This window comes from Pseudopipra pipra, chromosome 11 (genome assembly GCF_036250125.1).
Source record: "Pseudopipra pipra isolate bDixPip1 chromosome 11, bDixPip1.hap1, whole genome shotgun sequence".
In the NCBI taxonomy this organism is placed as follows: Eukaryota; Metazoa; Chordata; class Aves; order Passeriformes; family Pipridae; genus Pseudopipra; species Pseudopipra pipra.
Genome location: NC_087559.1, coordinates 21216974 through 21243971, shown reverse-complemented (window position 1 = coordinate 21243971; position 26998 = coordinate 21216974). Strand labels below are relative to the sequence as shown.

Sequence of the window (26998 nt, the reverse complement as noted above, 5' to 3'; positions counted from 1 at the left end):
TTAGAGTTATCTAGTGTCAGACCTTTCTTATCATATTATGCCACTTTTACTTATCATATTATGCCACTTTTTGTCTTGATTCTCTTGCAAGTAACACCCTATTCCAGGTGAGCTTAGAATTCCAGGACTTCTTTTACTTTTTGAATGGGAATTTGTAAAGAGGGTGGACTTAATCCTAAGTAAAATTCCACATGATATCATCTGTCAAACGTCTTAGAAGATCTTGAATGTTCAAGTATCTCTTTCATCAGTCTTTCCGTATAATTATGACTCTATAATGTTATTTTCAATTCTAGCAAATACAAAATATGCTTCCTCTTCTTGATTAAAATCCATCCTTCATTAAAAGCTACTTCTCTTCATTTTTGCCTGAATTTTGATGACAGTACTTCAGGTTCTTTGCAGGTCTTGGCTGGCTGAGGGTGTGCTATGCTAGAACACTTCTCTTCCCAATTAGATGGTGGCAGAAGCTTTGAAGAATAAAGCTATTTATTGGATGAGGAGGAAATATGGATGAGGTGACAATAATTTTACATTTAAGCAGATAACACTTTCTAGTGGAAAAAATTTGAGTTAACCCCCTGCCCTTTCCTTTTTTCCTCTTTTTTTTTTTTTTTTTTTTTTTTTTTTTTTTGACTGGGAAGATCTTCCCCTGTGCTCATTGGAAAATAAGGAGACAAACCTTGGCCTTTAGGGTTTGGGGGGTTTATTTGTGGTTTTTTTTTTTTTCTTTAATCTGTTACATTCTGTCCTCCCTCTCCTCCATCACTAGAGGCAGGTGGAGGAACTTCTCTTCACCCTCCACCTGCTGCTGGTGAAAGCAAAGAGAACCCCACCAGACCCCTCCCCAGGAAGCCCCAACCTTTATTTTAGGAATATCGTGACCAGATTTTATATCCCTGATATAAAATATTTTATATTAATATTTTATATTAACATTTTATTTTATATTTTGTATGCCTGGGACAATAACAGAGTCAAATACCAAAGGAAGAACTCTTCCATATGGATAACTATAGGCTGGACCTTTTTAAACTTAACACTCACCTTTTATCCTAAATGTATTTTACTGCAATGAAATTATCTGTATTCCTTATATATATAAGGAATTATATTTATACTTATATTTATATAACTTATATAATTATATATAATCATATAATTATATAATAATTTTATATATTACTTATATTTATAACACTGTGATTATTGTAGGGTTTTAAACTCTATCAGAGTAGCAGTGAAATTCAGTTAATTTGTTTTCACCCACATCATGGGAGGGAGATTAGTGCAAGTCTGAAGTCCCTGAGGTTGTACAGAGACCTTGTAATATGGATTTCAGAGAAAACCTTGCTCAGGATAATTTCTGTGGAGTTGAGTGTTGAAAACTTTTATGGGAACGTGTCTGTGTGTGCATCCGTTGCTTTAAGGTGTTTAAAAATGCTTGGGTGTTTCCAAATCTCCAAGTGTGTGGAATTTAAATCCATATCAATGTCACATACCGGTTAAATCTTTATTTTTAATTGTTCTGGAAAATTGAGATTCCTCAAAAAAATATTTTAATTATCTCTGGCATTTCTTTCGGGCTTTTAAATTGAAAAATCTCAGGTGAATTCACCAAATATTGAGTGTTATGGGGGTAAATTTTTGCTCTTGCTTATAACCTTTTCATCCATACAACCAGGACTACTCATGTTTTATGTACAGGCTGGTAAATAATTGACATTTTGTTTAATCTGAGTGTTTATTTCAAGTAAAAAAAAAAGGATTATTCATACGCCAGAGAAGAGCATCATTCTTACATAAGAAAGTCACTCTCTCAAATAAAATGCTAGTCCAGATTTATGCAAATTAGAATTTAATTCAGTTGATTTTTCAGTTGCCATAATATTCTTTAACACATCCAACTCCCCCAAACAGCCTCTTCACTCTCTCTCTTTACCTTATTTCCTTAGTTAGTAAATACTTTATCCCCACACAATGACATGTGAGGAGTGTTCATAAAACACAAAGATTTAGTTTCTTTAGAATTGACTGGCTAGTTTTTCAAAAAATAAATGCAATACATATTTCTGCTAACCACTTTTCACAAAACAAGGGCTTGCTTTTGAAATATTAACATTTTAAGAGTTAGCATTTCCTAAATAAAATATCTGGAAAACATCGTGATCTTTGCCAGTTTTGAAAAGAAATATTTTAGTATTATAGTTCCAATTACAAAAGAAAATTAATGGAAGTAGATGTTAAAAAGAAAGAATAAAGGTTAATTTTGTTTTCCTGGAAAACCAGTAAAATTGAAAAATCCCCCATTTATTAACAAAGTGTTTTATTTTTGGCTCACATATGGTGGCAATTATTTCAAACAAATTTTTTTTCTTTGACTTTATAAAAAACCTGTCTTAAAATCTTTTGTATTTTGTTGCTGACCTCAAAAAGTTAAACTTTGTAAGCAGATACAAAATCCACCTGAAATATTCAGCTTTTTATCTTCTCTCTTCCTTTCCACCTCGACGTGGTGCATTTTCTTGGGCAATAACTAGGAGTCCTTGTTTGAAATTAATCTCATTTTATCCCAGTGCTGGTTTTCTTCGAGATAATAATCTTTTCCTTTCTTTTTTGTTTGTTTTTTTTTGTTTGTTTGTTTGTTTTTTCCCCTTGAAAGACGAAGGGTGTTGGCAATTTCTGATGGAATTGAACACATCGGGAATCTGCGCTGGGAACTCGCCCTGTGCCTCCTCGCTGCTTGGACTATCTGCTATTTTTGCATTTGGAAAGGGACAAAGTCTACTGGAAAGGTGAGGTTCAAATCCTGAAAATTATATGTGATTCTTGTGCTCCAAACCTGTGTCGTCCTTCATAATTATTTAAATCAGTGGAACTCCACGTGCTGTGAGCAACTGTCCTCGGGGGTGTATAAATTGTAAAACTAATTGTAACCAAGAATCAGTCGTATGTTTTAGATTGTTTTGTTTCTCTTGCTTTCATTATTTGCCTTTTCCCTAATTCTGGCAGGTGAGGCTGGTTGGTTTGGTTTTGGTTTTAATTTAGCAGGTGGCACTGCTGGCCAGTCCTTGAAACCTGAAACCAGCACTGGGTTGGTTTCTGTGCACAATATACGTAAAATTTGAGTTTTGCTTCGCACTGACAGGAGCTCAAACTCTCAGTCACACAAAAGAGTCACCGAGAGCTTCAACACGGAGGGAATTTAGAAATGCAAACGGAACACCAAAAGCAGAAATAATGAAAGCACCCAAAGGCAGATAAAGATGGACATGTTGTGGGGAAAAAAGAAGAGTATTTAGTACTTTTTGAGTGAATGCCATTCAGTGCTGGACACCCAACGGAGAGACACTGGTTCCCAGCCTCAGCCAGTCATGGGATGATGGAGAGGTTGCCCCTGGAGTAGTATCAGACAGAGCTCTGAGTGGAATCTATGAATAATCAACTACATACACGAAAAGAGACACAGTTCTAGAGGGAGGATCTAATAAAAGCCCTGGTTTCTCATGTGGTAACCAAAGGAAAAAGCTTGGTGGATTGCAACACTTTGTACATTTAATTTTCAGTTGTGTGCTAGTTTGGAAGGTGTGGTTGGGCTTTTCGTTTTGGTTTCAGTGGCCTATGTTTGTAAATTTGAAACTCTTTGAAATGTAGTGGTTTTTTAAATTTAGAAAACGCCAGAGAGAAACTTTTCAGCTTTGTCAGCCACACACACATCTTTCATACCATCAGGATTTTGGCTGAAACTAATTGCTGGGTTCTGTCTGTGTTTGCCAACTGTGTCAGTCAATCTGGTGCCGCGTTTTGCACACACGGATTTCTGCAGCCCACTTTTATCAAGTCACTGCAGGAAAAACGCTGAGAAAGACTGTCTAGGGATATGTATGAGCATGAATAGTTTAGAGGAGAGAGGGGGAAAGATCCTAAAGAGAGGAATACAGAGAAGCAAAAGTGATATAAGTGAATGACAAGATAAATGTCCGCATGTCTTTGATGTGTGGGCTCTGGGGAGGGACAGAAGTGCTTGGGACTTGTCTGAGGAGCTGCAGCCTGGCAGGGAAGAAATAAAACTGAGCAAAACCGATTTTTTTTTTTTTCCCATCAGAAAGAATGTCTGAAGATGGGAGGTCTATTCTACCATGGTATAATGTGACCCAGGGGTGCAGGGGAAAACGTGTTGTGTGGCTGCACACGTGTGCACACATGCAAGGCTGGGCAAGGCTGCTCTGGGCTCCAAACAGGAGCACAGGGAGAGCTCCTTTGCTGGTAGGGAGAGGCTGTGGGGATTTTAAAAAAAAAAGATATATTTTACATTTCTGCTGTTTACTCTCCGAATTTTATCGTTGAGGCGTGAGATTCCTTCGGTTTGTACCATTTCCTCAGAAATAGATCTCGGGTTTTGGAAGTAATTAACCTGTTTGACCTTTTATTTTTCCCCCTTTTTTTTTTTTCTTTTTCTGATAGCTTAGCTAAAACCTCAGCTTACTGGTAGGTGGAATAAATTGTATTTGATTTCACCTCAGTATGATTTTGATAAACATCTTTCTGATGAGATCAGGAGAAACAGCCTGAGAAAGAGATGTGTCTTGCCCACTTGAAGCTTTTCAAATAAGCAGAAAAAAACATAGTCTTGCATCAGAAATGCGAAGAAAACGGAATTAATATCCAGTGTTCAGCTTCAGAGGCCTCAAGCTTAAAAAATTTAGATCAGGGCTCTGTAAGAGGTATACCCATCAAACATTTGCACTCTTTAGATCTGTTTGACACGAGCAGCAGTTCTGTTTCCAAGATCCTGAGGAGTCAGACTGGTGGATCCCCACATCCCTTAGGATACACTGTGCTGTTCACCAGTCTGCCTGTGCACAGGGTCCATGGCTGCTCAAGAAATACGCAGTGAGGGGCTTTCCTAGCCAATATTGATCATTTCTTTTTTCCAGTTCCATTCCTGTAATTAGTAAAGGAAGCTTTTTTCCTGATGAATGTGTGACATTGCAGTTTGTTTCCAGAGATTTTTTTTTTTCGCCCTGGACGTAAGTTTACTGTTTAGATGTATTTAAGAATTTTAATGTTTTTGCCACTTATTACAGCCAAAGTTACTGGAAATCTGTGCCATGCCACTGCCCTCCCAGACCAGCTATACAGAGACAGCAATCAGGTGTTGTGGATGCTAAAAAGGAACTAAATGTTCCAAAATATAAATAATGGAGCAGGTTTCTGGGCTGCAGTTTCCATTTCTGATATATTGGCATTTCTAAAATTCATATTTAAGCTCATCCAATCGTAGCCCTTCCCTCTAAATTGAATTAATTACATGCTCATTTCCAGGAAACATTTAAAATTGACTCCTGGGTTTTTTATCATAACAATAAAAGTGGGTTTAGACCAGCCTGTTAAATTAGTGATATACTTTAACTGGATTGAATAATTTCAATGAAACAACAAATTTATTCAAAGCATACTCCAAGTTTTATCACCTTTGGAAACATTTTCAAAGGAAGGTGTCTGTGGGACAGAATGGAGAGAAAGAGGACAAGGGAAACAGAAGGGTAATGGAGAAGGTGAGAGAGAGATTCATCTTCACACAGTTGTGCTCTCTGAAATATCCCAGAAAAGGATTTACTCTTTTTCCTTTTTTTACTCTGCATCCTAACACATGGTGGAAAAAAAACCCCAAGCCTTAAAAGCTTTCATAAAATAAACCCATCCTTCTCCAACCAGCACTATCACAAAACCCATCTCCTCAGACTATCAATATTTTATATTTTAAGGTATTTAATATGTTAAATGTAACATAAAGTTTAACTCCAACTGAAGTGCTTATGACACTCTGAACAAGGTCTTCCAAACTTTGCCATTACTGTTCTTGAAATTCATTACTTTCTCACAAAGCACTTCAGCTTTTACATTCCAACAGATGTGGAATATCAGAATCATTTCAGGGGATTCTGGCAGCTTTCAGGTGAAATACATCTGTGCCTTTTCAGAAGTTTTTGCCCTTAATTATCCAGTCTTGGTCATCTGTCTGCTGGCTTTCACTTTGAAAACCTTGCACAGATGCAAAATGCAGGGTCTTTCAATGAGAAAGCCAAATTCAAAGGGGGAAAATGCGACAATGCAAAGTTATCATAATGTGATGTGTGTGTTGCAACTTGCCAAGATTATCACTTTCTGATATCCATCTTGTGGAGAAGTGTTTTCAGTAGATGGGATCAAATGCTTCCAAAGATGAGGTAAGAACTGTGCAGAAGACTGAAGGAAGTTAATTTGCTAAAGGTTTAAATTGTTGTTCCAGTCTGTGATTATTAGGGCTTGGTTTAGTATCTTATTTTTCTAAAATATTTTTGATTGCTAGCCAGGACAATTCTGAGTATTCCTGTAATTACATCCCTACATAGTTGCTGAGCCTTGTTAACATACAACATCAGTAAAATCCTCAGGTATAAGGGGACCAGTTCCTTTTTGGATCTTGACTATCCATTTTTTTAATTTAACTAAATATCCTTGTGCTTTAAACTTTGACAGAGGAGTACCAGAAGCTGGTAATGTATTTTTCGTAAATTGCTTACTGAAGGAAGTAATTTTAATATTTTCTTTTTTTTTTTTTCTTTTTGTTTTCACAAAAATATGAGAGCTTTTTCAGGCAGTGATCATTCCACTGAGCTCATAGTCACACCTCACTTACAGCAACTTTTGCCTAATTCCTTTTGACCTGAGGAGTCAGCTGGACTCAGAAAGGCATTTTAAGTCTGTCTTATTCACCAGCCCATTCCTTTCCCCCTCAAGAATCTTGGTTACTTTTTGGATGCATCAACACACCCCTGTCTTCTGCTGATATTCCTCATTTGAAAACCCTGTCAGGGACTTGCATTTACAGAATCACTAAATGATGCAGGTTGGGAGGGATCTTGGAATGTGTCTTGTCCAGCTTCTTGGGCAGAGAAAGTTCAACACTGAACTTGGAACAGTCATCTTAGTGCTTGACTGGCTGCACCTTAAAATCCTCCAAGTTCAGAGATTTCTCATGTCTTGGGGCAACCTCTTCCAGTGCTTAATTTCCCTCATGGTCTGAGTCATTAATCACTTCTTGCCTACATGTGGGTTCATTCCAATATTTAATCTTTTTACTGAATTATCCTCTTTTTTTAATACCTCATTATATTTCTGTTATTCACTCCAGATCAACCCCTGCTTTTGTATCATCTGTTATACCACAGAGCATGGGTTTGAGTGTCTCTAATTATCGATGCCCACAAACTGCCTTGAAAATACTTCTATAATAACAAGCTAAATTAATAAACTCAAGAAAAAAAAAAATCCAGTTTTTTTTCCTAGACAGCATCACTGTCCTATTCCTGAGTGAGAATGACATCTGATCAGTATTTAGTGTGTCACACAGACATGGGATAACTGAACAAAATTGCTCATGTCTTTATATTCTCAAAGCATGATGTGCTTCAGCTCAGTGCTGTATAAAGGAGCAGTACTTCTGCCTGCCCTGCAGATGAGGAAGGGTTGAATCAAATGTGTTAAAAAGTAACCCACAGTCTTGCTATAATTTTCAAGTTATGGGTATTAGAAGATTTTACCCCACCCACAGACATCTCAGGGTCTGTTGTAAAACTGCAGGTCAGGTTTTGTCATTTTATGCCTCAACACAAAGTCAGCATATTCTGATTTGACGTGTTAAAAGAACATTGTTTGTACTGTCAGGGTTTTATTTAGTACTAGAACATCACACTGCTTGTATGACCACTAAGACCAACACTCACATAATTTTGGGGTCTTTTTGAATGGGTTCCAATTAGTATCATAAAGATAATCCTGTACCAGAGCTAATCCTAAATAGTTCTTCCACATTGTTTTGTACTTGCCCGTTGGTTGCTGGTCAATATGTGATGAGAAATCCTTCCCACATTACCAGGATCATCTTAAAGAGGGAAAAATCTCATAGGGATCCATCCCTCAAATTTTTCTGGAACTAATCTACGTCCCACAAAGACTGACTTCAGTAATCACTGAATATTATTCTATTCTGACTTCTGAATCTTTTGATCCTTTCTCATTCTTGGTGTTCAGTTCACTGAAGTTCAAAAGAAACAAAGAAAACATCCCTCTGTTTGAGACTCACTCAAAAAGCTTTTAGGATTAGGATCAGCTTATTCACTGGAAAGCTGCACGAAGTAGTAAGAAAATCAGATTTATGAAATAAATAAAAATAAAAGAAAGAAAAACACCAAAACCGTAATACAAGTGAATAATTTTTTCAATCCTGACTAGAAATAGTGCTGAAATCCTTCCATAGGCCCCCAAACAAGATTTGTTTTTCAATGTGATGAAGCCTTCAAGACAGTGCAAAAAACCTGCAGAATTCAAGCATGTCATCACACATGTGATATGTGTATTGAAATGTTTTAAAACAATTTGGAGCCCTTTCTTCACCACCTATAGAAGCTTCATTTTGCAGCAAATGACATTCCAGTAATTGACAGTTAAATTTAAGGAACTGAAAATAAAAATGAGGTGTTTTTTTTCTACTGACTGACTCACAATAAAGTCATCACATATGTTGTTATTAAAAAGGGAAAAAAAAAAAAAAAGTCATGCTGCTCGAAAGAGTAATTTTCTGTTTGAGAACTCATCCTGCTATTAGAAAGTGTTAATTTTATGTTGTTTCTCCACTTGATGTGCTTTCCAACTCCCACGGGGGCAGGGGGGGAGAGAGGCTGAGAAATCCCGAGGGTGCTGCTGAAAGGGGAGATCAGGAATGTTGCAGACCCGGAGCTAAAAGCTGGGGATGTTGCTCTGAAACAAATCATGATTTTTTTTTAGCTCATAAGCAACCTTGGAAATGTTTTGCACGCTGTCTCGTGAAGCTTCTGACATTAATATGGTTCTGTCTGTCACTTCCTACCCCTTCTCACTCTGGAGCTCCTCTCTCGACCAGAGGGCACTGCTGGAGGGTTTCTCTGTGCTTGTGTCCCTTCAAGTGCTCCATGAGAAAAGGCACTGGCACAGCTCCTCTCTCTGCATAAACATGAGTTGCCCAAGATTCTTGATTAAATAGCCCTGCAAGTCAAAAAGCTAAAATAATAGATTAATGATTGCACAGTATCTCCTCATGAAACATTTATGGCTTTTCTCCTAATTTCTCAGTGCAGAGCCTCGTGTTATCCCTTGCATCTCTGAAAAGGATACTGTGCAGTTTGCAGCCCATCCCTGGAAACTATCAGAAATGACCTCAGGAGCTTTCTTGGTGATGTAGTTGTTGTATATAAAGAGAAAAGGATGAGGTGCTCTGATATTTTACTTGTCGCTTCCATTATTCATTGAAGTTTTTCACTTTCTACTATGACACCAGTGGAAAAATTACAAGCACCTTAGGAAAGCAGAGAACTTTCTTTTCTCAAAGGAGCAGCAGTGCTGCTTCACCTACCACAAATAAGCAGGATATTGGGTTGAATATGTGCAAGTGGTGGCATAATTTCTTATTTAACTCTTATGCTATTGTTTTTTTTTATTTTTCCTGTGTGTGTGCCTGGTGCCTTAACCTTCAATGTTCTCCCCCTGTCTCACTCTAAATGTGATGTTTGCAAACTTGGTTAGATTCCCTATGCACTTCCAGAGTTTTCCTGGTTTGAGTCTTTTGTTTAAACTCTACATGCAAAACTTAGACAAGAGTCTTGTAGAGGCTACTGAGGTGCATTTAAAGCTCTGGTCAGTATGAGGGTTTTAAGATGTACTTTGTGAGGGAGCTGGGGTTGTTCAACCTGGAGGAAAGGAGTCTCAGGGGGGACCTTCTGTCCTCTCCAGCTCCCTGACAGAAGGGGTGAGCCAGGGGGGTGTCAAGTTGTGCCAGGGGAGGTTTAAATTTAATATTAGGGAAAACATCACCAAAAGGGTGATGGAGCACTGGAACAGGCTGGGCAGGGAGGTGGTGGAATCACCATCCCTGCAGGTGTTCCAAAGGATGTGGCACTTGGGGACATGGTTCAGTGGTGAACACAGCAGTGGTGGTTAGTGGTTGGACTGGATCTTGGAGGTCTTTCCCAGCCTTAATGATCCTGTGGCACCGTGAAATGAATTTTGTAACTGCAAGGCTGTTGTTCTTTTCTGAAGTGCTGCACTGTTCCTCACTTAATTATTTCCACTGATCAGTTTGATTTGCTGAGCTGAACGCAGTGAAGGGCCACTTGAGTGTCAAGACATTTTCTGGAAGCCTATATTAATCATACATATTAAAAACCTAGAGATAACAGAAAAAAGTAAGGTACAGCCTGTTTGGCTGGGGCATCTTGACATAAACCTAATAATAATGATAGAAGAAGGGCTTGGTAAGGAGTTTTGACATTATTGTTGATCTATCAATGTGGTGGGCAGGAACAGTCACTGTAAACTGTACCATTTATAATGGATAAATGAGATAGCCATCAAAATGTACTAATACATACTTATTTCACACCCACATCTTGGTAAGGTTTAACTAAAGGTGGAGAGCCCTGGGATTTTTAATTCTATAGTGATTCTGAAGGCTGCCTGTCCCAAGTTGTCATTCTGATAGGCCTGAATAATTCAATATAAAATAGACACCTGAGCTGTTGGAAGGTGCATTAGGTATTACCAGGAAAAAAAAAAATAAAGCTGCAACTGTATTTAACCATTGGTTACGTTTTATTTTGCATTTTTCTGTTAAGGAAAATCCCCAGAATTTATGTGAACAATTTTAAAATGCAAAATAGAAGCTCTCAGGCTCTGGCTAGCTGAGTGTAGGGTCATCTCTCACTGCTGAGCACCACTTTTCCCCCTTAATTTGTTTGTGTGGTCCTGCTCCCTCCTCCACCTGCATTTTCACTGCAGGAGAGTGTAGGATGGTTTATGGATGTTTCACTGTCAATCCCCCAAACAACTTCGTTATCCAGACACACTAATAGTAAATTATTTTCACACCCCCCTCCACACACACTCAGCTTACATTTCTTCTTATTTTGTGAATGATTTATACGGTTCTCAGAAGTTCAAGATTTGAAGGTTTCCTCCTTTTTTTCCAAACTTTAGCTTTTTGTTCTGGTTCTGGGGCAAAGTGCAGTGCACTCAGTTTGAATCCAGCTTTAGTGCCTTTAAAATAATCTATCATGCTATCAGCAGACCTGAATAGTGTTTATGTTTCTGACTGTGGATAATTTTGTATTAATTGAGAGGACCCAATTTTGCATCTCTTTCGTAGCAGTGCCTCCCTCTTGATGTCAGAGTGCCTTCTGATTTACAATTGTGCAAAAAAAGGACTGGCATGTGGACCCAAACCAAGGAAAAAAAACTGAAGAGAGCATATTGATCTGCTTGAAAATATGAGCACAAAGGGAATTCGGGGTATCAAGACTAATGCATGAAAGAAGTGGGAAAACTGCTAGGATTAGGTTGTTCCTTTTCCTTGAGCTAATGACCTGCAAGGTATCCACTGTGCTCAAAGACCCCAAATTCAGAGATGGACTTTTCATACCTTCTACCCATCATTTTCTCTGCCCTCCCCTCAGGAGTTAAGCTCTGCTTGCCAGCAGTTAAGACTCAGTCACTAGTCCCAAAGAAAATTTATTTCTCAATAGCGGGCTATATAAAGGTCTTAATGGATTCAATGAGGCAGAAAGAAGGAGTAAAAGGACAGAAGCAAAAAAAAAATAAGAGAAAGATGTGTGGAAGGAAAAAAAAAAAAATAACTAGGGCCCATTGTAGGAGCCCAGGAAAAGGAACTAGGCAGCAACGATTGTATCTCCTGAAGTGTCTTTTGTTTCAGCCTGAAGTAACAGCAAAGAATAGCCCTTCACGGAGAGGCTTTAACACTCTGTCCAAGACTGATCTCTGTATTCAAAGGGGGAAAGTAGAACATTCATGAGATGCATGCAGATTCCTGCTCTCCTCCTCCTCCTCTGTGTGAGGTTTGAAAACTATTTTTTTCCACCCTCCTGTGCTCTGAGCATTTAAGGACATCTCGGATTTGTTAAAAAAATAAAAAATAAAATATTTGTGCCTCTCTGTGGTTTTACCAAATTTGTGTTTGACAGCTGGGGAAAGTATCAAATATTAAGCTTAAATCAAAATCCTGCTTTCATGGTCTCATTTCTTCCCAGTTGCACCTTAGCAGCAGAGATCCACTTTTGTCTGAATGTTTGGACTGGATCTAAGCCCTGGCCCACAGCTGAAGCAAGTCAAAAGTGTGTCTCAGTGCACTGAAGGACAGTTCAGGGCACATGCAGATGGGAGAGTTTTTGGACAGAGAAATCACCTGGTCTGTCAACTTAATGTATAAAAATGAGGGGGAGAGGTGGAAGGGGGCAGAGTGTGGAAGGCCAGCTGTGATATTTGCAGTGGTAATGCAGTGAGATTGGCTGCAAAATTAAAGGGGAAGCCAAAAGGCACAGATTAACATCGAGGTATCTCTACAGGAGAAATGCATTGGTTGGCTAAAAGTAACATGTGCAGGTTATTTTGTCCATTGAGGTTACCAGGCATTCTTAGCCCATTATGAAAAACTAAATACACCAACCCGACAAAGAGATTTTAGAACTATGATAGTTGAAGTCATTTGTACCTGTACAACCTCTTAACAGTTGTTTTCTCCTTCCACAGAACTTGCCCTTCCTTGTCAATTCTCTTCCCCCCAGCCCAGTAATCAGTGAACAATTCCATACAGCAGAACAGGAGCCAAAGCAGGAGTTGTTCTGGTTACTAGGATCACTGGTGATGCACATGTGTCAGGGCTCAGCATTCCTTCAGGTGCATGACACTGCTCCCAGCTATGATTTCCAACTGCTGTGCTTTTATGAAGCTGTGTTTCACAAAACCCTGTGGTTGCCCCTGTCCTGGTCTCTTTCTGTGTGCCCAGAGGATATTGCTTTTGTTGAATCTTAATTTAATGTGTTTGGAATATTACTTGCACTTTACCTCATATACTTTTGCTGAAGAAATCTCCTTGGTCCCTCAACTGCAATACAGAAATACAAGCCTTGATGTCCATTTATAGCTCTGACTCTCTTAATGATGCTTCAACTTCATGTTTTTTCAGCTGAAGTGGAATAGATATAATCCCCTACTCTCACACAGGTAGTTTGTCCTCAGCTGCTGCAAATGTATGTAGCTTCAGGACTGGGTCATTATTTGCAGTTTGCAAAGCAGTTTTAGGTGTCCATCCCCATGGCACTGGATGCCAAGGTTATATTATATCAAATTTCTGCCCGTAGGAAGGTGGTCTCTTTAGTTTCTGCAGTCAGCACAGGCCAGATTTTTGGCTTTACCTACAGTATGAGGATGTCTTTGTAGTACAAGTTTTGTTTACAAGTCTGTCCTTGGGAGATTTACAAACTTTAATTCTGTATCCCACCCCAGTGTCAGCTCACGTGGAGTGAATCCAAACTCCCTCTTAAGAATGGAGAGCTGAATGAAATAAATTGCCACACGAGCAACAAAGGCAGCTCCAGGCAGCTGCTGGCGCTGTGCTGGTAACTAAAACACATCCCCAGGAGTGAGTTGGCTGCCTTGCACCTGCTATTCACTTCTGCTGCTGGGCAGTTGAAACACTTCTTTGGTTAAAAAAAAGAAAAGAAAAAGCTCAAAACATCCTTTATAAGCTCACATAAAGTGGACACTTTCTGTGTCTACAAGACAACGAGTAGGTAGTTGTGTTGTAGTAAGACACTGCTCTTAATTAACTGCAATAAAAAACCTTCTGAGTTCTTTCCTGTGGGTATAAAATGTGTCCGTTGCTGTTTGAGACAACTCACTGTGGTTCAGGTCAGCGAGGATTTTTGTGGTTTGGTTTGTATGCCCCTTATTCCTGGAGTGCCTTACTGGGATCAGAACCTTGGTGCTGCAGGTCTTGGATGAAAACAGGGAGATACCTCAATTCCCCTGAGCCCTTGCCTTTACACCCACAGAGCAGCCAGGGATCTCTGCTGGGCTGAAGGTAGAGCAGAGAGATCAAAGCATTTGCCTAAAAGAGAAAAATAAATCTGTGGCAGCAGCATACTCTTCAGTCACACTGTCTTCCAGCCTAATCTTTTTATAATGTGACTCCTCTCATTTTTCCTTTTCTTCTCAGACTGAAAATCTGCTCAAAACCACGAGGAAATTGCATCACACTGTCAAACCAGTGTCCTACAAGTCAGCCCCTAGGTGATTTAGAGGTTGGTTAGTAGGGAAGTTCCAGTGCAAGAAACCTTTCATCAGGGTGTGACTAACTGCATCCTAACATATGTGGGAGCTATAGGGAATGGAAATGTGGAGAATGAGGGTCTGGATGATAAGGAGACTTGTTGGTTTAGGTGATAAAGCTATTTATTATACTATTTCATTCTACATAGCACAGAAGTAGTATTGCAAATGCTTTCTGGTGAATACATTTCTCAGCTGTCACCATGGTGACAAGAGCTCATATTCCTCAGTGGAGAATATCCTCTGGGTAGACAAAACCCCACCTTTTTGAATAATAAACGATGAGCTCTTTATTATCCTGTAAATGTCTTGTAGTTCCCAGTAGAATCATGGAATGGTTGTGGTTATAAGGGATTTTTCAGGGTCATCTAGGCAATACACAAGACAGCTCACAGAATCACAGAATATCCCAAGCTTTAAGGGACCCACAAGGATCACTGAGTTCAACTTGCTGGACAAGATTAAATTTGGAAGATTGATAGACCACATCTCAAAACACATTCAGTTTTCAAAACACATTTCGATACATTCCTATTGTATTGATGTTTCAGGTGTTTAACATTTGCAATTATTTATAGTATCATGCATTTATTTGCTGACTTCTCGTGTGCTGCCCATAGTGCCTCCTCATCTCCTTGCCAGTGGCAATAGTAGACTCTGGTCAATATATTGATTTTTGCTGGCTGACACCTTTTACCTTTTTTGGCTACCTGAAGGAGGAGTTCTAGCCGGGAAACCTCACCTATACTCTTTTTTTGGTTGTAGAATTTTATCCACTTCCCAGACTGCATCCTTTTTTCATCAGTGGTGGTGTTCATTTGGGGGTATGTGCTTTGTTGTTGTTTCTGTTTGTTTGAGGTTTTCTTTAAAGACAAGTGAGGAAAATCAAGCAGAACAAGAAACAAATTTTTTTGTAAAGCTCTATGTTTTTTTCTTTACTGTTCTTTGGGTTGGAAGAATGAGTTGGCCAAAAACTCTGAGTTAATTCCATTGCACATTTAAGATCTTACACATTTTGGAGTGACAGGAAAAATCATCTCCTGTCCTGTTCTGACCCTTGCATCTCATCTACTTTAGAGATCAAATGCTTTTAGAATATGTCAGAACCTAATCAGTGGTGCCTGCAGTGACAACTGCAAGGTCTTTTTAGAGTAACTAAGAATTTAAATTCATGTAGTGCCTTATTTGTCTCCCATTTTTGCCTGTGTAAAATCAGTAACACAACTGGAAATACGGGTGCTCGTGTGGGATAGTTCTGACCCACTGGAAATTATTTTCATAGAAGTGGGGTTGTCCTATATGAAGAATTAGTCATCCCATATTAAACATTTTTTAAGCAAAATGAAGGCACCTGTACATATGTGTAATTAATATCAGTATCTGTTGTGTATAAAAGCAAACTAGATGGCCTTCAGAGGTCTGAAAACCCTGCAAGGTTCTGGAGAGGAACAGCTTTGATTTATAAAAGCTTGAACATTTTAAAGACCTTTATAAAACAGAAAAAAAAACCCCTCAGTTGATTAATTAGCCCTAATTTATATTTAAAATTCTTCCTGGCTGATTTTTTTTAAAGTTCATTTTTACTTGATTAAATAGCAGTCTTTAATTTCGAGGTATTTGTGGCTCTGCAAATTCCCTACTTGATGTGAGCTCGACATAAACACTTGGCTTGCAGTGATGAGCCTTAGCCAACATGCTGAGGTTCCCTTCCTCCTCTCCCTGCCCACAACCAGAGGGCACCTCTTCCTCTTTGTGCACTTGATTGTTAAAAAAAAGCCAAATCATTACAGTTATAGGGTGCCATTATTTCATTTGCCATTCTAGTTCTAGGCTGGCCCATTTATGGTGGAGATAAAATAACGAACTTCAATAATGAACTTCAATAATCAGCTTCAATTCAAGCCTCTTCAGGGTAGAAAAACTGTCAAAACCAAAACATACACCCCTCTTAACCAAAATACACCCCACTCTCTACGTCCCAGGGACAATAATTGTACCCACAGCTTGCTGCTTTTGTATTTACACTGCTAGAGCTGTGTCTGCTTGCCAAGTTCTAGTGCTCATTTTGCTAAAGGTTCTCTGCAACTTTCTGCATTTAAAAAATGACACTGCAAACCTCCACTTGCTTCACAGAATTATTTTGGGCACACTGTGTTTACAACTGTTGGAATTTCTGCATTAGCAGCGTGTTAACAGTGTAATAAACACACTTTCTAACTAATGGAGAGCACACTCTTTGGCATGCTGGTGTTGAGAAGTGTTGCAGCCTTTATTTTATTCATCAGTGTAACTCCTCTGAGGGCACTCAGGCAGTTGGTAAGTGTAGGATTAATGTTGATAAATTTTGGAGGCTGAGGAAGCACTGGGAGGAGGGAGGTTATTGCACTGAGCTCCCGAGAGTCCTCTGAGTTGTATTCACTGTAGGTAGTAGTCTTCCTACTAGGAAGTTAAGTCTTCCTGATTTCCTACTTTAGCATTTAATAGCAGCAAAAATGGAATGGCATTAATGAAACAGTATGTCCAAAAAGTCTTGCCCTTTCTGAGTTCAGGCTGTGTCCCTGTTTTTAGGCTGGCAGAGCTAGTGTGGATTCACCGGTGAATCTTTATCTACATATCAGAGCAGAGTCACCAAAAACTACTGAAAACCTCTGCACTAGTTTGCAAACTTAGGGTAAGCATATAAATAGTTTCCTATGAGCTTTACTCTAAGAAAGTGAAACTTTTTCTTAGGACCCAAGGGAACAGCTGGAGCTGTGTCAGGCCAGGATCAGGTTGGATTTTAGGAAGAGGTTCTTCCCCCAGAGGCTGGTTGGGCACTGCCCAGGCTCCCCAGGGCAGTGGGCACAGCCCCAGGGCTGCCAGAGCTCCAGGAATGTTTAAACAATGCCCTCAGCCATTTTTGGGGTGCAGGGCCAACAGTTGGAGTTCAATGATCCTTGTGGGTCCCTTCCAGATCAGCATATTCTATAATTTCCTTGATGCCTTGAATCAAATTTTACTATGAATTTGCCCAAGGCCTGTTCAGACTGTAGGAGATTCTTGAAATATAAGGAACTGTGATTTAAAGACATTCTTTCAGGATCCAGCCCACTGTTATGATCACTCCCACATTTTTAGAAGCTGTTGGCACGTTATTTGTCAGTGATTAGGTCTTTATTAAGCTGTGAATGTATCAGGAAAGAATCTGGGTATCTGCATTTACCATTATTTAGTGCTTAAATGCAGGTGCTCACATAATTAATTTCAATTATATGATAATTTTATCTGCTTCTACATGTTATATAGGCATTTTGGGTCTTCTGGTCCCCATAATTTGGCTTTTCTGAATATGTCTGCATGGAGGGAAAATCTGTTCTTGTAGTCAACAAATGAATGTTTTGGGGCAGGATCTGTTCATTAGAGAATTTTTCCCCAAATATGCCTGAGTCTGTCTTTGCATTTGGTCTAGACAGTATATTTTTTGATTAAATAGGAGGCCTGTAGACCTTATTAAAAGAACCACCAAGCTAGAAGAGCAATTTTAGCAGAACAAAGACAGATCTTGATTTTAATGGTCCTGGGCAACCAGCTGTGGTAATTAGCTGGGAAATAGTTTCAAGTAACAAATATTTAGAAAACCTGACGCTGCTTAAGGAATACTTATGGGGAGAAATAGCTCATCATCTGAAGGAATTGTTCACTCCAATGAGCTGGGAATGTGAGCTGCTGCAGTGCCTGGATGCTGTCTGCCTTTGGTGCTTTCTCACTGATTTCCAGTTTTTTACCAGTATTCCTGAATTGGTCAGGTAGAGGCTATTTTAGAGCACTTCTGGCTCAGCCCTTCACCATACTTTTTCTTCCCCTCCTTTTGGAACTTTTGACTGCAGGAAGGCAGAGGTTTTTTTGAAAGCAGAATATTCGAAATGGAATTTGGGAAGTGCTGAGAAGTGTTTAAAGTCAGACCCAACGTAAAGAATAACCCTTGCTGCAAAAAAAAAACATAGGAAACTTTTTCTTTGCCCATTTTTAATGTGGTATTAAAGCTTCTAAATAATGACTTCTACTTGTTAAAGCATTTTTCATTCTAGAGATACCTCCCACGCATTCAGCAAAAAGGATGTCAAATCAAAATGAAATAGAATGTAGATATTTGTTTTTAGTGACTCAATGAATTTGGGAGTGAAGCTTTCACTTCATTGTAAAAGAAAGTGTTTTAGTGTGACTCAGGCTTTTAGTCACCTGTTTATTGCCTTCATCACCACGTGGATAAAAATAAGGCCTTGCAGAGCTTTGACAGGTACCAATTTTGATGTGTCCCAGCCAATGACCTCAGCGTGGTGTGGTATTAGTAGTGTATATTCCTTTCTGCTCTTATTATTTCATGTAGAATTTTTTGCTTCCTGTGATCACTGTGCATTTAACAAGGTTATTGTACCCCTTCACTAAGTGTCCTCTCCTGGCCCTTATTTTCTGGCTCATCTCACATTCCCAGTGATTTTTGCTTACTTTGATACTTATTCTCAGCTCTCAGATCTCATTAAATTTTCTGAGCTGTTGGTTTTTGAATTTATTTCTGCTCTGAGTGAAGCTGTCTGCATTCACACATGAGTCAGTAGTAATTTAGAAGAAATTCTGCAGTTTACAGGCAATCTGGTTAAAGGATGGTTTACTAGATTATTCTGGAGCAAGATTCCCTCTGTGGATAAACAAAGATGACAAACAGAAGATGATGCTGAATAAGCCTATAAAACACCAAGAGAAAACAGAAAAAACAGCCATTTTGCTGATTCTATCCCCCTACCCCCTCCCAGTCATACAAATCCACTCACCTGGTGTCTGTTGGGTTTTTCTTTTAGTTTCTTTTTCTGCATGTGAAGTTTTAACTTTAAAACACAGGTTGATCTAGAATGTTTTTCTCCCTTTTGACACGCTTTTTTAAAACCTTGTAAATAATTCCTTTATACTGCTTTACACAATTTTTTTTGTAGATCCAATTAATGTGGAAAACATCTCTTTTCAGTTGGCATTTGTATGTAGAGTCAGACCAGCAAAAGCCCCTTTGTGCTGGATGGAACATTTCACAGGATACCATGGCATTTGAAAAACAAAATGTTTTATAGTGTTCTCATCTGCTCTTAAACATCTAGGACGTTAGAATTTGTGAAAGTGGCAAATATTAGTGGAGCCAAGATGCCTGGGTTGACTGTGGCATGTAGGACTACTTTTACAATTTTGATGGAAATCGTGCCCAAATTGGTGATATCAAAGTGTGTCTACACAGACACCAGATGTTGGTGCTTTCAGTCTGGTTCTCCATGGTCACAGTGTCACTAAATCCATGGGCTAAATGACAGCAGGCTGAAAACACTCAGTGAAAAATAAGGATGAGGGGGGTGTGGGGTCAGGTTATATTTTCCATATATGTTCATATACAGTCATTATTTAACATTATTTGAGTTAAGGCAAATCACTGTCAATTCCTGCTTTGATACCACCTGTGTTTATAGCCTGAGGGAGCAATAGAGGATTTTAGGGGTAGGAGATTAGCAAGCTGGGATTTTTCTGAAGCATCAAGTGAACTATTATTCCATTTATAAAGCGCGGTCAGCTCGTTATAGTGCAAAGGGACTTGAACATTGCAGCTTGTAGGACAGAATTCCCTCAGCTTCCCAGCCTCAAAGTTATGTTCTGGTCATGGAATTCTAGTTCAGGTGTGTTCTCAGCATGAGCCAAGCAAAGGACTAAAATTCACTACTTTTCCTATTCCCGTGACTCCCCTGCTTTGAAGTTGCTGTGAGGGATCAGTGTGTGAACCCGAGGCTGCTGTGCTCTGGAGCAGCTTTAGCCAGAGAAATCTGTGTTGGGGTTTTCAGATTTCTGTGGGCTCGTGGCTCAATTCATTGCTTGCAGGGCTTCCTCCTTCCTCTCATCAGGTATTTCTTCTTCATTCTCTCACCTTCACTCAAAGCCCTGGCTGGAGTATTCAGGAAAGCACCTTTTCATCTGGGGCAAGAAGTTCAGCAGCCCCAGGAGCCATGTGAACCTGTGCACACATCTGTGCTTTAAAGATGCTTAGGTATGGAAAGATTGAAACTGGCACCTCCTTCAGTTCTCGTGATCTTTCTGGTGCTTCACTCGTGAAATCATTGCAAAGGTACCTAAATATCATACAATTAATGTCGAGTGAGACAGACATCTAAGTCTCCTAAAGTTTTGCTATTTAAACTTCCAGTACTCAACTTGCTTCCTATACTTTGATACTTAAAACTCACAAATGAAATATCTATTCTCAGGATCTTTGATCTTACTGTACTTTCAGTTAAGCACCTTAGTAGAGTTAAGAGTGGTTAGGTGTCCCTGTAGGTGCCTTTCCACATATTTGTATGTCTAAATATCTTTGTAAACTTGTCTTTCAACGACATTGCAAAGGAGAACTCGGTGCAAAAACCAGCACGCCAGAAATTTTTATTTTCTTTCCAACTGCTTCAACGTTGGCATTGCTCTGACAAGGGTTTAAAAAAAGCAGTTTGAGTATTGGGATGCAAATTAACATAGCAAGCAATTAAAGTCAATTAAAACAGGATGCAGTGTAATTAGAAACAGTTGTGTTCACATTGATATTCAGAGAGCTTCGATGTGTTGAAAGAAAAGAGAACAATTCAGGAAACTTTTAATGCCTACAGATGTGATGATGATACTAATAATGGCACTGATTTTGAAAACACCCCATCCTCCCTCACCTCGTGAGCTCTTGGAATGCATGAGAAAATGAGAATCGATGCAATGGAATTACTGGGAGACTCCAACACGGCCTGCAAGTGGTGCCTTCTCTTCCCTCTGAACTCAGGGAACTTACCTGTGACAGTGCAAGACAAGCTGCACTTTTGCAGCCTCATTAATTGTGTGAACATCAACACCAGTGAGTTGTCAGCCGTGTCAGCTGGCTGGGGAAGGGTGTATCTCTCCCACACGTGCTTCCTTGGTATCTCTTTCATTGTTGTTCTGGATATCTGCACTGGTATTTATGGCCAGAAATACCGAGCCAATTGAGCTGTATTTATATCCTCTTTCTGCATGGCAACCACAAAGGAAGGGAGAGTCTTCAATGCTCTAAAGCAGAGGCAGAACTACCCTGAAGGCAAAAAAAACCCTAGAGGTTGTGGTTGTAGCTCTTGCAATGTTAGTAGGTGTGGATGGGCTGGGGAAGGCATTTGGAAAAGCAAACAGAGGTGTTTGACTCTGCAAACCTGGATTAGGGACTGGGATTAGAAAACTCCCTTCACGAGACCTCTCTTGGGTACAGAGGTGAGTGGTTTGGGCTCTTCCTTGCTCGAGCTGAGTGAGGGAATACGCCCTAAGGAACCTGGGCAGAAATGTGCCTCTGCAAGATTGCAATCTGTGGGCTCTGGGGAAACGTTTCTGGGCAGTGGTGGGATGGACAAGGCAGCAGGAGATGTGCTGCACACCAGGGTGGTGAATGAAGCACCACACAGGGAAATGTTTTTACAGATATTCAGGTGCAATACCTTTCATGTCATCAAATATATGTGTCTGTTGACTACCCTCTATTAAGCAACTATTGATTTAAAACAAGTAGAAAAAAAACCAGCTGGCAAAGGACTAAATACAGAAACATGAGAACCATTAGTGGCTACACCATCCTATCCACCCAATATAAGACTCAGAGCAGGACCATGTCCATTCTGGCTATTTCTTTTTTAGTTCTCATTGCCTGATGATCCGTTTTCATTTGAAACTTAAATGTGTAGAGACAAGTTCTATTTGAACTCAGCCAGGCGGATCAGTTTGCCTTTCCACTAATAGTCAATAATGTAGGCAGTGGGATAAAGCTTTCCATCTGCCATTGTATTGATTTAGGAATTCATCAATTCAGATGCCTGAGACCTTATAGGATTATAATGGTGGGCTCCATTTCCCGGGAAAATGACGGTTTGTGTTTTCAAAAGGGATAAGGCACCTGAAAGATAAGTAGATGCTTAAAGTCAGTGAGAGTGAAGTGTCTAAATATCTCTTCTGGTTTTAAGTTCCTCCATTTCTGAGTGTACCTGCCCACAAGATCATTTCATGTTTGGGGTTAAATACTCAGCATGGTCTGAAAATCAGATTTCAGCTCATTAGTTATGAAAATGTGTTTAAGAACACCTTCATAGGTCCATTCTCTGATGTATGGCTTTCATTCACACAGGCATGAGACTTTTGAATTTATAATGCATATTTTTCAGGGCCATACAGGTTGTATTTTTCACCAAATGATTTTTCCCATTCTTGCAGCATGTAAAGTAATTTTGGCTTGTGGAAGGCAGATGTGTAAGAGTATCATCTCACATTACAATAGTTACACCTACTCTGCTATAAAGAATTGTGGAGATTTAATTTTAAGGTAGTTATTATTTAAAGAAATATTTATAGTGACATGGGATTTATCATTGAATCCATCCCTGAGTTTGAACAGCCATGTACTGCTCTCAGGTTTTTGACTGTAAAATGGGACTAAGTCTGCTCCATTTTTCCTTGGGAAAACATCACTTCTTGCAGCTTTCCAGAAAAACTCAGTCATTCCTCATGTAGAGAATAAACTGATTTCTGAAAAAAAAAAAAAACCAACCAACAACAAGGGCCATATATGTGAAAACAGAAATTGCTGGGCTTGAGCACCTCAGAAATTTTGCCTGAAGGTGTTTTGTGTGATGAAGTTTCCCTTAACAAATCTCAAGGAGAGATACATAGCACTGGTCCTTTAGGCTTGCTGAGATGTTTATTCCTCAAGCACAGGCACGCAGACAAAGCAGTCTTATGAGAGGACAGTTTAGTGATTACCATAACATATATAATTAATTAACTGCTCTTATGAGTCCACTTCCCTGTACCTATGTTTGGAATAGTACGTGGGATAGTAATAGCAGAGCATCTGGTCACTTGTCACCAAGGGAGGGTAAATAAGATACTTAAAGAGAGCTTCCCAATCTCTCTGTAAAAAAAAGTAATGATCTTTCCTACAAGACTTAAAGAATTCAGAAAGGAATATGTTGGAGGACAAAACTCACCTACACGAACAAAAGCATCAAATTCCACCAGAAAAGAACTTGAGTTTTGTTTGGTTTTTTTTTTAATCTAATGGCCAAGTGGATGTGGAACTGAAGTTTTGTTGCAGTTGGAAGAAAATGTTTCTCTAAAGTTTGTTTCTTCTCACTAGGTTGTATATGTCACAGCCACCTTCCCCTACATCATGCTGATGATTCTCCTGATCCGTGGAGTAACGTTACCAGGTGCTTCCGAGGGGATAAAATTCTACTTGTACCCCGACATTTCTCGGCTCTCTGACCCACAGGTAGGATTCCATGGATTTATTTGCCTCTCTGACTGGGAAAAGCTGCAAGGGTTTCTTGATTTTGAAGTTTGAACACAGGTGATTGCTGGATAGTGGTTCAGAAATGTGGATGAGGCTTTAAACCCATCACTGCTTAGATGCGTTTTACTTTTTGAGTTGTAAAGTACCTTGGTTGATAAATGAGAATTTCCAGAACTGTGCAGTTGCAGTTGGTGCTTCTGCTGCTGAGGGGAAAGAGCATTGCTATGTGTTGAACAGGAATAGATTTAACTGAGACTTAACCATGTTATGGTTCTTTGCTCACTCCAAATCTAAATTGCAGTCAAGATTAGTAGAGAACTTATTAATTGAGATGATTGCTGTCTTTGAAGTAGATGTCTCTACATGCAACCAAAGAGGAATGAAATACTCAAACCAGGAACCCTGCCTGTTTTGTTGTTTCCAGAGTAGGGTTGAACATGGAAATAATGGATTAAGTTGGTTTTTTTCCAGTGATAGATAAGTAAAATAAAACAGTTACTATAAATAATTTGTCTGATATTGAAGAGGGAACATTACAAGATCTCTGTAGAACCTGACACGTTGCAGGCAGTATTTTATTTATCTGGTTTGGCAATGTAGAAGACATTATACAGTGTTGCTCCTATGGCTATTACAATATTAAATAGATCCTGAGGTGGAGATAGAAAGGAATTTGGAAATATTTGTCAAAATGAATTTTTTTTAATCTGCTTAATGAAAATGTGTCAGCATAATTTCTTTTTTTTTTTGTCTCTGGTTACTGCAAATGTGTATTTTGTTGCAAAAGACAATAGAGGGGACCCTTTCCTTGAAGTTTCTGAAATGGCTGATTTGTATAAAGTTTGCTTTAAGCGAGTAACATTTCTACAGAAGAAAAAAAAAAACCAGAAAGTAAAAGATTCATTTAAAATATTGAACATTTCAGTTGAAAAATTAATCACGTTGCCTCTTTTGGCTTCAACAACATTTTCATTGTTCTGTGTCAGCACAGGTGGGAAGTGAGAGAAGGGCTTTGGAAGTGGTGTTTGAGCAGCAGATTTCCAATGTCCACCTTGCTTAGAGGTGGCCCCAGGGCACCTGAGAAATTAGCACTGTACCAGAGGAAAACAACAGGACTCTCTGACACAATCCCAGTTATTTGTTTGCAACAGATCATTGATTCAGACTGGAGTCAGTCTACTTTCAACTGAACCCCAAGTGTCTGAACTCATTGTGCCTGAGACACAATGAGTCTGTCATAAACTTATCTGAGACCATGGGTGGCCTTGGTTTGTTTTCTGCAGTTGGTGTTTGACCCACTGTGTGGTTCTGAGAGCTGAAGTTACCCTCTGCCTTAACCAGGAGTGGCACTGAGTGCCCTTCTTTTGTGCCACACCGTGGTCATTGTTCCACCTGCAAAGTCTCTCAGCCTGGTGTGGAATCCTGGAAGGGCCTGGATTGGAAGGGACCCTACAGACCATCTCTTTCCACCACCCTGCTGTAGGTGGGACACATTCCACTGCATCAGGTTGCTCCAAGCATTGTCCAGCCTGGCCTTCAACACTTTCCAGGGATGGGGCATTCACAGCTTCTCTGGGCAACCTGTGCCAGGGCCTCACCTCTCTCACAGGGAAGAATTTCTGTCTAATATCCCGTCTAAACCTACTCTCCTTCAATTTGAAGCCATTCCCCTTTGTCCTGTCACTACATGCTCTTCTAAATTCTCTCCCTCAATCTTTCCCTGCAGCTCCCTTCAGGTCCTGGAAGGCCACAATTATGTCACCTCCTCTTTTCCAGGCTGAACAATCCCAGTTTCTCCAGCCTTTCCTTGTAGGACAAATGCACTTCCTTGTAGGAACAGGAGGCAGTTCTTACATCCTAAGTGTTGGTTCCTTCCCTTTTGCAGTGGTGGACAAGGGGCCTGTTAACAGGATTTTGCCCTGAGTGTGGTTTTTTCACGTGCCACTGCCACCCTTCCTTCTGTTTGTCATTGAAGGAGGGCATGCAAGCTTAATGGACATTATTGTCAGCTACAAGGGGGGTTTATATGCCTATTTACCACCCTGTTTCCACTTGTAAAGAAGTATGTCGTTACCATGACAATTTGCAAAACACACAGTATTAGTGTAGCAGTCTGGGAAGCACAAAACACTTCAGACACGTGTGTGTGTGTCTGCTTGTCCCACACGTATAGCTCAGCTAAATTCCCTAAAATGCCTTTTGGGAGTGCTCAGTGGGTGCTTTAATGAGCCAAATTCCTCCTCCAGTTCTTCAGCCACGGTATTTTAAGCACCTTTTAGCAGGAAAGAAGCTGAAGTAAAACACACCGTAACAGAGATGGTGAACACTGATGCAGGCTGAATTGGTTTTAGAGAGTTATTTTGGCGTTGGGAAAAGGCTGTTCCATCAAAATGGAAATATTTTGAAGTTCAATATTGGAAGAAAGGTTTCAGAATCGTGGGTGGGATCTCTGGTCAGTTTTCAAGAAATAAAGGAAGTTAAGCTTTTCAGTCATAAAAATAGAATTTAGCACAACTCTTTTGATCAAAAAACAGCAGTAAACCAGCATTGGTTAGGTTTATTGCAGCTTTTAGTGCTAACAAGATAGATATAGAGACATTTTCCATTTTATGGAAATGTAGAACTTAATGTTCAAACTCAAAATATTTGAACAACCCCCCCATTCCACAAGCCTTTTCTGAACTGGTCCTTGAGCTTTTTGCCAAGAAGCACGTATAGGACAACTGAAATAACCTTGAGATTTGTGCTTCTTTCCATCTTTACTCTTGGGTTTTTTTTATTTACTCCACAATATCAAAGCCTAAAGCATGTGTAGTATCAGAGGCTGTTTTCCTCTTCAGCTGGAAGCCTGTTTCAGTCCCATTCCAGGGGTACTGTGTCTGCATTAGGAGAGTGGTATTTGAACCCCAGTGCCAGCTCTGTTTGCTGTGGATTAAAGAAATTAAGTTTCTCTCCGAGGCTCACTTTAGTTTGAAGTTCTTGAATCTTCTGTCTTTGCGTAATTTGCATTTCACAGTTTGTTAGAGCTCTGTGAGCAGCTATTCATCTGCCTTTTCAGTCCCTCTCAGCTCTCCAGTGCCGTGTTCTCCATTTCATTTTTATATTCTATCTCTTCAGCAGACCGAATCCTCTCGCTCTGAAAATGCCAGCTTTTGTCCTGTGTGTCTGTAGAGCTCATCCCAATCACTTTTTGTTGTAACAGAGGAAGCATTAACAGCCCCAAGCTCTATTTAAGCCCCAGAAATGCTTTGCTTCATCAACACTAAGGTCTCAATAGCTTTCATGCTCAAATTGCCTTGAAATACATCCCTCTCCCTTAATCTGGATGATACAGGTGCTGTTTGTAGCTTAAACATGGGATCTTTCCCGAGTTATAACTCACACAAAAGAAGGACTTTATCAAATTAATAGGATTGTTATGGTTTTTGTATGCAAGTCTGACTCAGAGTA

General features: G+C 39.6%; 1 protein-coding gene across 3 annotated transcripts in view; it reads left to right on the top strand.

The window, feature by feature from the left end:
* Nucleotides 1-26998, top strand: part of LOC135420541 (sodium- and chloride-dependent GABA transporter 3) — a 96373-nt gene that overhangs the window by 24438 nt on the left and 44937 nt on the right. For 2 of the 3 annotated variants that reach the window (XM_064668142.1, XM_064668144.1), the window contains exons 6-7: nucleotides 2663-2795; nucleotides 23393-23527. In XM_064668142.1, coding sequence (XP_064524212.1) covers nucleotides 2663-2795; nucleotides 23393-23527 — 268 coding nt within the window. The remainder of the gene's footprint in view (nucleotides 1-2662; nucleotides 2796-23392; nucleotides 23528-26998) is intronic. The other variant, XM_064668145.1, reaches the window with a different exon arrangement.